The sequence below is a fragment of the Ornithorhynchus anatinus genome, chromosome 1 (assembly GCF_004115215.2).
Source record: "Ornithorhynchus anatinus isolate Pmale09 chromosome 1, mOrnAna1.pri.v4, whole genome shotgun sequence".
NCBI classification, from domain to species: Eukaryota; Metazoa; Chordata; class Mammalia; order Monotremata; family Ornithorhynchidae; genus Ornithorhynchus; species Ornithorhynchus anatinus.
The window spans coordinates 135,955,386-135,972,273 of NC_041728.1; the positions used below are offsets into that span (position 1 = coordinate 135,955,386).

Sequence of the window (16,888 nt, forward strand, 5' to 3'; positions counted from 1 at the left end):
GATTAACTGTGAGCCTCACGTGGGACAACCTGCTTACCCTGTATCTACTCCAGTGCTTAGAACAGTGCTCTGCACATAGTAAGCGCTTAATAAATACCAACATTACTGTTATTCCTATAGTCAGCAGTTATGTAAACATGTGTATTTTTATCCAGGTATTTATTTTGAACTCTTTCGTCCTGTTACATTTGAAGTACTTCCTGTAATACCTGGTTTCTTCCTTCTGCTCCCATTACCTGTAAATAAGTTTTGTCCATCTGTCCACCTTATTAGATTGTAAGCTCCTGGTAGGCAGCAATCATATGTCGTGTTTCTGCATATTCTCCCAAGCACTTAATATAGTGTTTGGCCTAGAGCAGGTGCTCAACAAATAGCATGGATGATGACGATGAAGTAATGTCAAAAATATATATCCTACAGTCTAGTTCAGAAATGTGGTCTCATGGGTTTTTTAATTTTTATGTTTCAGGCTATTTTTTGTCATAGAGTATGTAAATGGAGGAGATCTAATGTTTCATATGCAGCGGCAAAGGAAACTTCCAGAAGAGCATGCCAGGTAAAGATAGTATGCTTCTTCTCCCCCCTATTAAAGAGCTTTCTCATTTCTCCATTTCTGTTAGCATCTACTTATCTCCAGATCCTTTCTCCAAATAGATGGGAAGACACAGATACTTTTCTCTTGATAACCATAGTCTGTATGATGAGATGATGGCATGATCTGTGTGCTCTTATCCACTTGAAAAGGGTGAGAAAAATAGTCCTATCATTATCGTCCCAGGTCCCCTCCCCACCACCAGTATGGTAACATGGGACCAAGTTGGGGGTGGTTTTGAGCATCGGGAAATAGTGACTTGCTGCTTCCGTTGCCCAGAAGTCAACCTCTTCTCCTAGATATAGATCAGATAATAATAATAATAATGTTGGTATTTGTTAAGCGCTTACTATGTGCCGAGCACTGTTCTAAGCGCTGGGGGAGACACAGGGGAATCAGGTTGTCCCACGTGGTTTTCACAGTCTTCATCCCCATTTTACAGACGAGGGAACTGAGGCCCAGAGAAGTGAAGTGACTTGCCCACAGTCACACAGCTGACAAGTGGCAGAGCTGGGATTCGAACTCATGAGCCCTGACTCCAAAGCCCGTGCTCTTTCCACTGAGCCACGCTGCTTCTCCATAGAGCCAAAGCCATACAGTCTTTTCATCTGGCTGTAAGATCTGGAAATCAATTTTTAGCTCTTCTCCCCTATCTTGGGTGATCTCGGCCAGTTGATCCTGTGTAGAAAAGGAATGAGAAGCAGCAGGGCCCAGTGGTTAGAGCATGGGCAGTCAGAAGGATCTGGGTTCTAATGCCGGCTCTGCCACTTGTCTGCTGGCCTTGGGGAAGTCACTTCACTTTTCCATGCCACAGTTACCTCATCTGTAAAATGCGGATTAAGACTGTGTGAACTCCATGTGGGACAGATATTGTGTCTAACCTGATTTTCTTGTATCTCCCCCAGCGCTTAGTACAGTGCCTGGCACAGAAGCACTTAACAAATACCATTAAAAAATGAGCTGTCCAATATTTGATACGCAGCTTCTCTGTGCAGTTCCCTGCCAGTCAGTGATATCCCTCTCCCTCTTCTCTCTCTCCCTCCATCCCCATGCCCTGTTTCTACAGGAATTTCTGCATAAACTCCCCACAGGATAAGGTTTGCTCTTAGGTTAACAGTTGTAGTAACTAACAATAGGAGGTACCAGCTTTTCATTTTAAGTGTGAGGGCAAACTTTGGGATTGATTTCCAAGAGGTGGGGTGTGAGAAATGATGAGAGGAAGGCATGGGCATATATGGGCCGGGAAGTCGGGTATGCACCCATACACTATAGGGCAAGGGAAGTGGCAAGCGAGACAGACACAAGGCTAGGGAGACGCACACAGAAAGTGGCCTGCTCAGAGCCAACTTGCCATATGGCTGATGGCTGGGCTCCACTGGCCATTCCTTCCTGACGGGGTATGGGACTGGGGGGAGGAGAAGTAACCTACTGGACCTACCACTTTGGATGAGACCCCTCCATTCTGAGAGGAGCCAAGTGGACAGGTCAGAAAGCAAAGATAACTATTTTCTCCCTTCCCATTGTCCCAGTTTTATGATGATCCCTGCTGATCCTAACTTCAGCACAGGTGATCTCCTAATTTTTTTTTTTATGACATTTGTTAAGCGTTTACTCTTTGCCAGTCGCTGTACCAAGCCCTGGGGCAAGTCTAAGCTGATCTGGTTGGACAGTCCCTGTCCCACATAAGGCTCTCAGTCTTAACCCCCATTTCACAGAGGAGGTAATTGAGGCATAGAGAAGTGAAGTGACTTGCCTAAGGTCACAGAGCAGGCAAATGATGGTGCCAGGATTAGAATCCAGGTCCTTCTGACTCCCAGACCCGGGATCTATCCCCTAAGCCGTTACTGCTTCTCAGTTGATCAGCCAACTGTGCTTTCTGAATGTACGTAGCCCTAGCTCACTGGCCCTGTGTTATTATGTAAAGTAAGAGTGGAATGACCACCAAAGAGGCTGGGAAGCAGCTTGGGTAATCAATACAGTGCCTGGCACCTGGTAAGTGCTTAACAATTACCAGAATTATTATGTAGCACCTATCCTGTAGCCAGACTGAACTTTCTGGTTGTCAGCATTGAGAAGAGAGTGGTTAGTCAAATTCATGGCTAGTAGCAGGTAGCTTAAAAGAAACCTTTGAGAACATACGAATGAAAAAAGTGTGGTTTACTGCATGGTGACTTGATGGTTTAAAGAAAGCGATTTTAGATCTCAAAGATGTAGAGTGGTTAATTGCTTGGGATTTTGAATATCAACATACTTGAGCGAAGTCTTTCAATGAAATGTTATGGTATTCTTTAGTAATAGGAAGGGATTGATTTTTGTATCGAACTGTTCCTGTTGGGGACTAAACATTTAGTGTAAGCAAATCAAATGTGACCTCATTTTTTCTCTCCTAGATTTTATTCTGCAGAAATCAGCTTAGCATTAAACTATCTACATGAACGGGGCATAATTTATAGAGATTTGAAACTGGACAATGTATTATTGGACTCAGAAGGACACATTAAACTTACTGACTATGGCATGTGTAAGGTGAGGGGAAAAATGATCAAAATGAATTTTCAGCTTTGGATTTTTCAATATATTGATTTTGTTCCCCAAGTCAACTAATACTCCTGTTGCCTACTGAGAGTCTAGCCCAGTAGTATACGCCGCATTTATTTTTAGTCAATTCTTATCAAATACCAAGTTGTCTATATGTAATAGATCAGTGATAAACACATTTAGATGAAAGTGAAGAAAGAAGACAACGCAGAAAATGACCTTCAGCCAGAGGCAGTTCTGCCATCTTGGGTGGCCACTTATCCAATTGCACAATCATTTTGAGGTCCTGTACATCATAATTGTGGTATTTAAGTGCTTACTGTGTGCCCAGCACTGCATTAAGCCCGGGGGTACATACAATTCAATCAGTTGTATTTTTTTGAGCGCTTCCTGTGTGCAGAGGACTGTACAAAGCGCTTGGGAGAGTACAGTATAACAGACACGTTCCCTGCCCACAATGAGCTTATAGTTAGAGGGGGAGAAGATAATCAGTCCAGACACAGTCCCTGTCCCTGGTCTAAGGGCTAGGGACAACAGGTATCTCAACCCCATTTTACAGATAACAAAGAAATTGAGGTACAGAAAAGTCAGATGACCTGCCCAAGGTCACAACAGAAACACAGCAGATCTACCTCTTCTCCCTCTTACTTAGACTGCGAGCCTGACGTACAACAGGGGCCATATCTGACCTGATTAACTTGGTTTATGAATTTCGGAAAATATCTGTGCTTTCAAGAGGTGACAAGTGAATTTCAAACAAATAAAAATACACAGCATCTCACAAAGCAAGTGCAGTTGCCAACATACCACCACAGACCCTTGCCCAACACAATCTGACCTGATTCATAAATACTATTAACTAATTGATTAATTATGGCAAAGCTGGGAATTGAACCCAGACCCCAAACTCCTTGACCCATGCTGCTTCCCAGTTGCCACGGGGAGTAGCTGGGCGAGGAATGGGGGTTTAAGCCTTGGAAATAGTTGTATTTCTGTCCCGGTTGCTCCCAACTAATCAATCAACCGTATTTATCAAGCGTTTATTGTGTGCACTAAGCACTTGAAAGAGTACAAATACAGACTCTGAGCCTGCTGGGGGCTTTTGAAAGGAGTATTTGTTAGACTTTCAGTATGTGCCAGGCACTGCTCTAAGCGCTGGGCTAAATACAAAGTAATCAGGTTGAACCTACTCCCTGTCCCACATGGGGCTCACAGCCTTAATCCCCATTTTACAGATGAGGTAACTGAAGCACAGAGAAGTTAAGTGTCTTACCTAAGGTCACAGAGCAGACAAGTGGCAGAGCCAGGATTAGAACCCAGGTCCATCCGATTCCCAGGCTTGTGCTCTATCCACTAGTCTGCACTCCTTTTGGGTTGGATACAGGGTGTTGTTGACACCTTTAGGCCTTAGGGCTGCTCGTATTGATTGGAGCACATCTTTTGCTTTAGGGTTAAAAAAAGCAGCATGGCCCAGTGGGAAGAGCATGGGCTTAGGAATCAGGAGCTGGGTTCTAATCCTTGGTCCACCACTTACCTGCTGGGTAACTTTGGGCAAGTCCTTTAACTTCTCTGTGCCTCAGTTCCTTGATCTGCAAAGTGGGGATTCCATACCTGTTCTCCCTCCTACTTAGACCACAAACCCAATGTAGGATCTGATTATCTAGTATCTACCTCAGCACTTAGTAAGTGCTTGGCACTAATAAAACACTTAACAAACACCATTAATTATAATAATAAACAGACTTAAAACTCTGCTTTTTCTTTTTCCGATCTTAGCCTAAGTAATATCCAAGTATTGTTTTTCTAATTTGAGTGGGGTCTTCAAATAGTACAGTGCGTGGCACTAATAAAACACTTAACAAACACCATTAATTATAATAATAAACGGACTTAAAACTCTGCTTTTTCTTTTTCTTTTTTAAAAACTTCAGAAGGTATTAAATTCAAGAAATCTCCAACAGTGATTAGTCTTCTTGTCTTTATTTCCATTTTTCTCTGGAGAGTAAAATTTTTACTTGAATGTTCTAGCTCCTTCCCACCACAGTTGTACGTAGCTCCCACTTACCTCATTGAACTAGCTTCACCCAAGATCATCTTCACAGTCGATAGTAACAGCCAACTTGTGAATCGCATTCCCCATTCACCTAAGTGTTAAAACCTCAGAGCCTACTTGAGAACATTAAAATGCTGACATTAAGCAAGGCAGTCTAATAGTTTTCAAAGAACTTTTTTTAACTGTTTAATTTCCACGATAGAAGAGTATCCTGGAGACACTTTTTAAAAATTTAAACGTGGTATAAACTTCTTTCCGTCGTTCCCCCATAACAGTTCTGGGACATTTGATTCCTTAAGAACAGGAAAAATGCCATTTTGGGTCAAACTCTTGTCTCCTCTCTCCCAGCCCCACAGCATTTATATACATATCTGAAATTTGTGTTTATATATTGATGTCTCCTTGTGAGCAGGGAGTGTCTGTTTATTGTTGTATACTCTCCCAAGCGCTAGTACAGTGCTCTGCACACAGTAAGCGCTCAATAAATATGGTTGAATGAATGTAGCAATTGAATGCTCACCAACATTCAGTTTTGGAAAGGTGGAAGGGACTGGAATACCAGCACACTTAAGGGAGTGTAGGATTTCAGGTGCAGATGTCGGGAATCCCATATGATAGATGAAAATGTTAGCAGAAGATTTTAAAACTGAGTTGGGAATGTGTCACATTTTTTAATCTGTCAATTGTTTTCTTAAGGAAGGATTAAGGCCAGGAGACACAACCAGCACTTTCTGTGGAACTCCTAATTACATCGCTCCAGAAATTTTACGAGGAGAAGATTACGGTGATTATCCGATGGATTATGTTTTGGCTGGGCTGTGTTGGGTTGAAGTTATATTTGAGTCCTTAAACAATACACTAGTAATAGTAATAACAATGGTATTTGTTAAGTGCTTACTATGTGCCAAGCACTGTTTTAAGCACTGGGGTACATACAAGGTTATCAGGTTGTCCCACATGGGGCTCACAGTCTTAATCCCCATTTGACAGATGAGGTAACAGGTACGGAGAAGTGAAGTGGCTTGCCCAAAGTCACAGAGCTGAAAAGTGGCAGAGCTGGGATTAGAACCCACTTCTTTTGACTCCCAAGCCCGGCTCTTTCCACTAAGCCACGCTCCTTCTCTGTAAGCTCCTTTCGGGTTGAGGACGGGTGAACCAGCTCTGTTGTACTCGCAAGCGCTCATCACAGTGTTCTGCACACCATAAACACTCCATAAATACCTTTGGTGTATTGTAATATCGGAAAAGTTAATTTTGAATATTCTTCTATTCCTAATGAGTGAAATAATTCCTGTGGCTTCTACGATGACCCTTTTTTGTTGCATTCTGACTCATTATGTCACTGGATTTAATTTTGCCTGGTGTTTTTATCCTTTTCCAAAGGGTTCAGTGTTGACTGGTGGGCTCTTGGAGTGCTTATGTTCGAGATGATGGCCGGGAGATCACCCTTTGATATTGTTGGGAGCTCTGACAATCCGGATCAGAACACAGAGGACTATCTCTTCCAAGGTGATTAGTATTATTTTGCCCTCCAAATATAACTGACGATCTTGCCCAGACTCTCGGGTATAATTCAAGTGGGTTCTCACAGGATCTCGATCTGGTGCCATTTTTCGATAAGGCCAAGGAAAAGCAACCTGGTCAAATGTGTGGTTTAGGGGAGGGAATGTTGATCCAATATCTGCACTCATGTTTTTCAAAAAAAAGACCCTAATTTTTAATACCATAAATTCTGTCCTTCATAGTAATATTGGAAAAACAAATTCGGATACCACGGTCTCTCTCTGTAAAAGCTGCAAGTGTTCTGAAAAGTTTTCTTAACAAGGTAAGAGTGTGTGTGTGTGTGTAATTTCATCTATATTATTATGACAAGAGCTTGAAAGAAAAAGTGTCTGCAGCTTAAATAAATTTTCCTGCCCATCTTTTCCTAGTACATCAGGAACACAGTTCTTAACTAGAAACTGAGACAGTGCTAGGCAGTTGAAGATCCCACCCTTCTCTGGATTTTAATCCATCCTACTCCAAAACATTTGAAGACAGACACTTTTCATATGTAAATAAGGGATGTGAGACACTCCAGAGAGAGAATAAATTCCCGCAGTGAGCGGAAGAAATTGCCTCGTAGCATGAACCGCAGATACTTCCTGCCCCGTTTTTGATGAATTAATTCCTGGTAATATGCCGCAAGGCATAGTAAAACCTAGTTATAGCGACATGCATGGGATCAAGAAATCAGAACTGCGGGCCAGGAGCCATCATCCCCAAGCGGTTAATCTGTAAAATAATTCTTCCCCCTTTCAAAGCCGTAATGAGGGCACATCTCCTCCAAGAGGCCTTCCCTAAACCCTCTGTTCTTTTTCTTCCACTCCCTTCCACGTCACCCTGACTTGCTCCCTTTATTCATCCCCATTCCCAGGCCCACGGCACTTTTGTATACATCTGTCATTTATTTATAATAAGGTCCGTCTCCCCTTCTAGACTGTAAGCTCATTGTGGAAAGGGAATACGTCTGTTATATTGTACTCACCCAAGTGCTTAGTACAGTGCTCTGTGCACAGTAAGTGCTCAGTAAATACAGATGATTAATTGCCACTTGTCACCCACTGCCACTTCCTTTCCTCTCAGTTTTTCCTTGTCAGACAACTTCCCCCTTCCCCTTTTCCTTCTGTTGCACCCCCTTGGTCCTCTGGATCATGGCAACTATTCCTTGGCAGTGGTAGCCACCATAGTGACGGGAAGAGGATTCAGCTGGGGTGAGGAGAAGGAGGGAGACAGAAGAGACAAAGGGGAAAAGGGACTGGCAGAGATGAGGAGCAGCAGCGGTGCTGGGAAGAAGAAGGGCCAACGGGAATTGAGAGGAAGAGGCAGCTACCAGAGGAAGAGGAGACAAGGAGGTGCAAAAGCCAAAATAAGAACCACGGCTATGCGGGATCACACATAGTTGCGGTAGATTTTTCTGGTGCTTGAAACCAAGCTGCCCCTAAAACAGGATGCTTTGGAATATAAAATAAAGGAGTAAAAATAGCATGCATCTAAAAGGGAATTTAACTAGATCCTGACAATGGGTGGTATTCTGACCAAGCTGAAGGCCTAACCGAGGACGTTCAAACAGGACACGCACACAGACAGACAGTCGACCATATTTATTAAGCACTTACTGTGTGAAGAGCACTGTGCTAAGCGCTTGGGAGGGTACAATATCACAATAAATAGAAACATTCCCTGCCCACAACGACCTTAAAGTCTAGAGGGGGAGAGATCAAAAAACAAATACCAGCCTGGGCTTCTAGCTTTTTTTTTTTTTTTTTTTTTAATCTGCAAGTGGAGCTAAGCCCAAATACAGAAGTAAATGCATTTTAGCGGAAATTAGTACATCAAGACTTCCTGTAATCTGGGTGTTGTGTTTCTGGAAAACTCTCCATGTAGCATTCACCATATCAGTAGCTAATGTACTCGCATAACCCGTTGCTTCCATTTCCACGATGGGCCATATCTAAATATCAGGCAAGTCAGGATACCCAACAGGTGTTTTAATAAAAACACATAGTGGAAGCACGCAGCTTGACAGAACTAAGAGCCCCAGTTGTCTGCTTACTTATGTGAGATAGATAAAATGGAAAGTGTGGCCTTCTTTCCTTGGAATTTGTAGATAGGTAGGCCCTGCGCAAGGGCGACGCTCAAATTCGTGAAGCATTCCGTATTTTTTATTTATAATTCCATTTATTTATACTGATGCTACTTTTTTTAATGGTATTTAAGCGCTTTCTATGTGCCAAACACTGTTCTAAGCACTGGGGGGATACAAGGTGATTAGGTTGTCCCATGTGGGGCTCACAGTCTTAACCCCATTTTAGAGATGAGCTAACTGAGGCACAGAGAAGTGAGGTGACTTGCCCAAAGTCACACAGCTGGACAAGTGGGGGAGCCGGGATTAGAACCCATGACTCCCAAGCCTGGGCTCTTTCCACAGAGCCACGCTGCCTGTTTACTTGTTTTGATGTCTGCCTCCCCCCTTCTAGACTGTGAGCCCATTGTGGGCAGAGATTGTCTCTGTTGCTGAATTGTACTTCCCAAGCGCTTAGTACAGTGCTCTGCCCACAGTAAGCGCTCAATAAATACAATTGAATGAATGAATGAATAGGTTGAAGGCCAGCGGCAAGGAAAATCAAGTAGCGTTTATGTTTGAAGGGGCCGGGCAGAGAGGGAAGGCCATATGATAGTCTCTACCAGGGTAACAGAATTGTAAGATAGCCAATCAGTGGTATTTATTAACCACTTTTGGTGTGCGGGGCACTATTATAAGCATTTAGGAGAGTACAGAACAATAAAGTTGATAGGCATATTCCCTATCTAGAGGAGGAGACAGGTGTTAAATAAATTATGGCTATGTGCAGAAGTGATGTGGGGTTGAAGGTGGAGGGGAATATTAAATGTTTAAATGCTGCATATCCAAGGGCAACACAGAAGGAAGAGGGAGTAAGGGATATGAAGAGTTGGGGAAGACCTTTTGAAGGAACTGTGATTTTAATAAGGGTTTGGAGATGGGGAGAGTCTGTCATATATGAACGGGGAGGGAGTTCCAGGCCAGAGCAAGGATGTGGGCAAGGGGTGAGATAGATGCTAAGAAATCGAGTCTGTGAGCTTTTATATAAATACATCATATGAGGAAAATCTAAAATTGAGTCTTAATTGTTCATACAGTGAAAAGTGAAGGTGAGACGTGTTAATATGTAAATCTGAACGCCTTTCACCAGAAAGGTGAGAACCGGTTCTCATTCATAGTGGTGATTTAGCTAAGTCTATTCACAGATGGTAGCGTTATCTCAGACCTAATGAATTAGACGAATAAAGTCCCACACCGAGAAGAATAGATGGTTGATGTGTACGTGTATAAATAAATAGATGCAGTATTGGGGTCTGCTATTTGGTATGAGCCCATTTTATAGGTAGATTGGTGAAATAGAGGTCAGAGACAGACTCTGTGGAGTGACAAATGTCTATTTGAAGGGGAGGGATAAAGTGTATGGTGCGGGGCACCTGGGGGGGGAAATCAATGCTTATTAAAGTGGCCCAAGATAAGGAAAGGGAAAATCGAGTTGGAATAGGCATTTTGGCATGTCCTCCTGCTCTCTTTCTCCTACTTCATCTGAGGCAGCAGATAAGACTGTTGGGGAAGGAACTGTGGTGGAATGTTGGCAATTGTACTTGGTTTTTGCTTGGTGGGATGCTCTGTATTTTTGTTTGAAATGAACTTGTCACCTCTCGAAAGCATAAACGTTTTCTGAAATTTTGAAACCATTCATTTCCCGCTTTAGGACCCAAAGGAACGTTTGGGTTGTCATCCTCAAACTGGATTTGCTGATATTCAGGGACATCCATTCTTCCGAAACGTTGACTGGGATCTGGTATGTTAGATGACCGATTTGTGGAGCTGTAGAAACATTTTCCGCTCCAATTTTTAGTTCAGGAATAATGATAATAATAATTATGGTCTTTATTAAGGGCTTACTATGTGCCAGGCACTGTACTGAGCGCTGGGTTGGATACAACCAAATCACGTTGGACACAGTTTTGTCCCCTGTGGGACTCCCAGTCTCGATCCCCATTTTACAGATGAGGTAACTGAGGGCCAGACAAGTTAATCGAGTTGCCCAAGGTCACACAGTATACAGGTGGTGGAGCTTGGATTAGAACCCCGGCCTTCTGATCCCCACACCCATGCTCTATCCGCTACACCATGCACAAAATTTGTACTTAAGTGTACCTAAACCTTCAGAAGGTTCTAGAATGGTTCTAGAGTGGGTATGTATAAAATAAGCCATCATCCCCCCCCCCCCAGATTTGCATGTGCATTTTTTTAATGGTATTAAGTGCTTACTGTATGTCAGGCAATGTATTGAACCTGGGGTAGATACAAGATAATCTGGTTGGATACAGTCCATGTCCCACATGGGATTTATGGTCTTCATCCCCTTTCTATAGATGAGTTAACTGGGGCGTGGAAAAGTGAAACGTCTTGCCCAAGGTCACGCAGCAGACAAGTGGCAGAGTCAGGATTAGAACTCAGGTCCTTCTGACCCCTGGGCCTGTGCTCCATCCACTAGTCTGTTCTGTAGGCTGCCCTTATCTGGGGACCTCGATTTTGGCCACATAAGGAAATACTTTGGATAATGTCAGAGGGCAAGAGGGGCAGAAGCAAAAATAAAAGCTAAAGAGATCATTTGAAACACTTCCGTTGGCCTTTCCTGAAAATGCAAGATAATTATTGTTGTATCCAGCACTTCCTGTGTGCCAAGCACTGTACTGTGCACTGGGATAGAGATACGAGATTACCAGATTGGTCACACAGTCACGGGTCACAGAGTCGCTGTCCCACTGTCTAGGAGAGAGGGAGACCAGCTATTTAATACCCATTTTACAGATGAGAAAACTGAAGTACAGAAAATTCAAAGTCACTCGCCTAAGATCCCACAACAAGTGAATGGTGGAATGGGGAAGACTTGATTTCGTTGTTGGAAATGTGTCAGTATTTAACTGTTGACAAACATTTCTTTGTAGATGGAACAAAAACAGGTGGTCCCTCCCTTTAAACCAAATATTTCAGGGGAATTTGGTTTGGATAACTTTGATTCCCAATTCACTAATGAACCTGTCCAGCTCACTCCAGATGATGAGTAAGTAAATACTCTTTTTTATGAAATGGTAAAATTGCTGCTTACATTTTATTCATTCTTGAAGTCTAGCTCCGGATGCCGTGGTGGTACACCTGGGATTGAGATTAACATCCCCCTCAGATTTGAGAGTCAAAGTAAATTTCCCACTAGAATGTAAGCTCATAGTGGTTAGGGAACATGCCAAGGCTTTATTTTGGGTTTCCTAAGCGCCTAGTAGAGTGCAGTGCACCAAATAGGTGCTCAAAAAATGCTCATTCTACTTATCAACTCGGTAATTGTGGCACATCTCCAACCTCTCTCTTCCCCATCCTTTGAAGGCCAGAATTCCCCTCTTACTAGATCTCTTGTAATGACCACCAGTGGTGCTAACTCCAAGTAATAATGGAAACCATTGTCCCCCAGACTTTCCCATCTGTTGATGGTGGGGAAGGGAGTGGAGGCCATGTTGCGGTTTACGCCACAGCTTGTTAGGGGTTGGCCCCTGGTCTTCCTCATTCTATATCTCCAGCAAGACCCAAGAGCTTCCAAGCCAGGCTGAGAAGTCCAAAATTGGTCCTTTCCAATCTGTTTACGCTTCGAAGCGTGCCAATGCAAAACTCATTTTACTTGCACTGGGCCCCCCCGGAGGACCCTTTCATGCCCTCTCCATCTGCAAACAGTCAAAATGAAAATTGGGCATCTGTGACCAGTAAGTGGTAGTAATAATGGTTTTTGTTAAACACTTACTTTGTGCCAAGCACTGTTGTAAGCACTGGATAGATACAAGTTAATCAGGTTGGACACAGCCCCTGTCCCACATGGGGCTCACGCTCGTAATCCCTATTTTACAGATGAGGTAGCCAAGGCCCAGGGAAGTGATGTGACTTGCCCAAGGTCACACAGCAGACACGTGGCAGAGCCGGGGTTAGAGCCCAGGTGCTTCTCTCAGGCCCGTGCTCTATCCACTAAGCCACGCTCTTACATCCATTTTACTTCTCAATCCCAGTCAGTCGGTGGTATTTACTGAGCACCTAGCACGTCGAAAGCACTGTACTAAACACTTGGGAGAGTACCGTACAATAGAGTTGGTAGACATGATCCCTGCCTACAAGGAGCTTGAGGTCTAAAGGCGGGAGGGGAAATGGCAGAGCTTAAACATCTGGACATATGTGCTGTGGAGCTGGGAGTTGGATTAAAATCAAAGGACTGATTCCTTTGATATTCCTCATTCTCAATGGTCCTCTTCATCATCTGCCCCGGCTTCTAAGCTGTGCGGTTGGCTATTAGCCCCGGCTATTTTGGGAGCGGCGCCTAGCCGCTCATCACCAGCCTAGCAGCTGATCACCAGCCTTGACCTTGAGCAAACCTGAAGGCTCTGCTCTCATCAAAGACTAGTGTTGGACTCTGAGAAATGAAACCATGTAGTATGAGTCGAGATGCAGAATACTCCACTTCTAGCTAGATCAGCATAAAATATTTCCCATTGGATTTCATTCATTCATTCAGTCGAATTTATTGAGCGCTGTGTGCAGAGCACTGTACTAAGCGCTTGGAAAGTACAAATCGGCAACACGTAGAGAGCTCTTACCCAAAAACGGGCTCATCGTCTGGAAGCGGGGAGACGGACAACAAAACAAGTAGACAGGCATCAATAGCAACAATGGGTTTCTGTATTTTATTTGTAGGCTTTTGTTTTGGCTACCCCTAGAACTGTTATCAGATGCTATTTGAAATTCGTGCCGTCACACTGTAATTTTTCCCTTGTCATTTCAATTCCTTTAGCTTCCTGTACCCTTGTTTACTAAACTTTACAATACGGTGCAATTAACGATTTATCGCTGAACACTCTCTCAGAAAATGAACTTGTTTTTCTTCCGCCAGTGATATCGTGAAGAAGATCGATCAATCTGAATTTGAAGGCTTTGAGTATATCAATCCTCTTTTGATGTCTGCAGAGGAATGTGTCTGAGGAGGCCTCATTTCTGGACTGCAGCCTTGTTGCTTGTGTTGTTTAATGCATGGAAAAGCGTTAACAATTTGGATGCAATCATAGAATAAGTGACTGAACGTTTTCAAGTTGTCATCTGCTGTGGAGTACGCAATATCTTTTGTCATCGTTATGGCCAGTTAATCCCATTTAACTGCAAGAAGAAGAGGAAAAAAACCTTGAAACTGTAGCTTCCAGAGAAACTTGCCAAAGTTGAGTTATAGCATCTGCTGGGGTTAAGGTGCCTGATTGTAACGTAGTGGACCTTGTATAGCCTGCTGGTATGTAATGTAGTCGTGGCTTTTTTTTAATATATATATATATATAAAAGGAAACACTTGGTATACTTTTAAACAGTTCCTGTTGCATTAAAGCACATAGTCAAATAGTGACATAAGATTCTACTAAGTACAGTTTTCATGGTACAGTTAAGAAGAGACTTGTAGTTAAAGGGTGGCGACGAATATCAGACGCAGTGTCTTCCCTCAGTTTTCTTACCCTCACTCTTCAGGGTTTTAGTATTGCCCCATGTTATCAGTCACAAGCAAACTTAGGCCAGCAGTTTTGATATTGGATAATCAGAGGTAGATGCCATTTCCTTAGCACTGGGAAACATTGGTTTCCACTCCTGAAAGAAATCAGACACATTGCATTAAGCAATCATCGGACTCCAATCCTGACCTGTTTTTGAGAACCAGGGGTAGAGGGGTCATAGTATGTGAATAGAGTGCCTTTCTGAGCCTATCCTTTTCAGACAGAATTGTAACGCGTGACAGTTTAATATGCTAAATAGGAGTTGGAATTCAACCGAGTGTGGGAAAAACTGCCAGTGTATGAGTAAAGGAAAAAATACTCTCTAGTAAAAAAAAATGAATAGCTCAATTTAAATAAGGTAGGACCTTGTAATATTTATTTTCTTGAAAAATGCTATGGCTGCTTTTTGCGGGGGGGCGGTGAAAGTAATTATCTTTGACAGTTTATATAACAAGGAGAGACTATTGATGTAAGACCACCATCCCAGTGGAAGCAGAACAGGTGATTTTTTTTTATATATAATTTAGACTGTAGCAAAGAGGTGATCATCCAGGTATGGCATGGTGATTCTTTCTTAATTGTAATGAATTATATTCGACCAGATCAATGAAGTCTTCAGTGGATTCCAAGAAAAATGAAAATAGCACTACAAGAACCAGAGGAAAATCATAAAGTCACCATAATGCCAACTCACAGTATGGGTTTTACAAATGTTTGTCATGTAGATAGCAAATGTAATATAAAGCACAGAGGAGGCAGAATCTTCAGACTATTTTTGAATAGCTATTGATGAGGAGAATTTATTCCTGAAAAGATGCCAAATGTGTCATTTCATTCCTCGTTTTAAGTGGGTGGTTGGGTTTTTTGGATTTTTGACGGAGGAAAATTGGTAAGCCATTTGAAATAACCGTAGCCCTCTGCATCCGAAGTCCCTAGGGATGTTGGCCCAAATTTAACAGAACTAAATTAAGAAAGACCAGGTGATGGAAGGAGGTAAAGAACTGACCCAATCTTAAATTCAAAAGTATTTAGAAATTGTTCATCTATATTTAGATTAATTCCTCTACCCCTCTTCCTTTTTCTTTTAAAGTTGCCTTTCTCTAGAATCATCATTTCACTCAATCCTGTTGTTTGCACAATTTCATTCTTCACCTACTCTCTTATCTTGGCTTTTGTTGAAAAAATTCAAGAGAAATGAGCAAAAGTGTTTGCCACAATCATGTGTAAATGATCAAAACTTTACTATTTTAAAAACAAGTATCGTTTTCGCCTCACATTTTTAACCTGTGGGGAATAATGAAATCTTATGCCAGGAATTTATTTGTGATCTCAAATTCACAGTGATGCTGTTCCCCTAGGGATATGCACTCGGTCCTGTGGATTAATTTCAGAAAGGGTGTTAATATGAAATGGTTTGGGGAGAAAAATCAGCAGTTAGGTCATTTTCCTCAACCAAACACTTACAAATCTATTTGCGTGAATGGACTCTTCATATTCAGATGTCTTATCTTCAAAGGAAAAACGATCAACTTTCTACTAATAATGTCACAGGTGATATGCATTTTTTTCTATGTAGGTGGCTTTAACCTCAAGGGTGGCCTTTTGTTTTAATCCTTTTTTTAAACTAAATGTGATGTGGGAATTTTATACGGAATTGTCATTGCAAGTATATTTTTTCTTACACATTGAATTTTTTGGACTTTTTTTTAAGGCCATGACAAGATGTGGACTTTTTTTTTTATTATTATTGTTGGCCTAAAGGCTGTCTTAAAATGTTCAGCAGGGAACTCAGTAATCGGGCAGTCAAATTAGGTGGGTTTTTGATTTTCCAGGAAATACGTGATCTATTTTGCGAAAGCACGATATATTTATGTGGAGAAATCTCCTTTTATTTGTATAAGAACTGGACTGTGGATACTCTGCTAGTTCAATACTAATGCAATTGCATTTTTCTTTCACGTGGAATACTGTCTTGGACATCGTTGTGTCTAATCATGACCTGTATTTGTGCACCTTTTTTACTTTAAATTTAAAAACTTTAAATAAAATGTTTCTAATAGCCTGTAGACTGGTGGATTTTAATATGTCTTAGACTTTGTAAGAGGAGAATGAAGGCTTGTGTTCAATCAAAAGGAAAACCTGTTGTTTGAGATTTTAGTATGCCTGTGACTGTTGCAAGCTTTTACTTGAATATTGGATATTTACATGAATATTCTGAAAATCCCTTCGGGCCTGCAGTGCAGCCATACATAAATGGAATCCAGAAATGTTCACTGACGCGCGGAAAACTTGTAATTTCCCAACATCTCTCTTATCAGAATGTGAGTTGGATTTTATTAGAGGGTGTCAAAACAAAGTTCAGGATACAGTACACGACTTGATTGAAAAGGCAGTGTTAAAAATGACAGTGAAACTAAACCATTTAGTGCGTTAGCTTGTTGAAATTTGGGAATTTTTTTGTCTTTGAAGGTGTCATTCAATCAGTAGTATTTATTGAGGGCTTACTGTGTGCAGAGAACACTGTACTAAGT

The 16,888-nt window shown here is 42.0% G+C and overlaps 1 protein-coding gene across 2 annotated transcripts in view; it reads left to right on the forward strand.

Annotated features, from left to right (window-relative positions):
- Nucleotides 1–16,423, forward strand: part of PRKCI (protein kinase C iota) — a 74,018-nt gene extending 57,595 nt beyond the window's left edge. For both annotated transcript variants that reach the window (XM_029064226.1, XM_029064227.1), the window contains exons 11-18: nt 470–556; nt 2,983–3,118; nt 5,880–5,967; nt 6,567–6,692; nt 6,929–7,008; nt 10,499–10,588; nt 11,742–11,857; nt 13,718–16,423. In XM_029064226.1, coding sequence (XP_028920059.1) covers nt 470–556; nt 2,983–3,118; nt 5,880–5,967; nt 6,567–6,692; nt 6,929–7,008; nt 10,499–10,588; nt 11,742–11,857; nt 13,718–13,805 — 811 coding nt within the window. In that variant the 3' untranslated portion in view covers nt 13,806–16,423. The remainder of the gene's footprint in view (nt 1–469; nt 557–2,982; nt 3,119–5,879; nt 5,968–6,566; nt 6,693–6,928; nt 7,009–10,498; nt 10,589–11,741; nt 11,858–13,717) is intronic.
- The last annotated feature ends 465 nt before the right edge of the window (nt 16,424–16,888 follow it).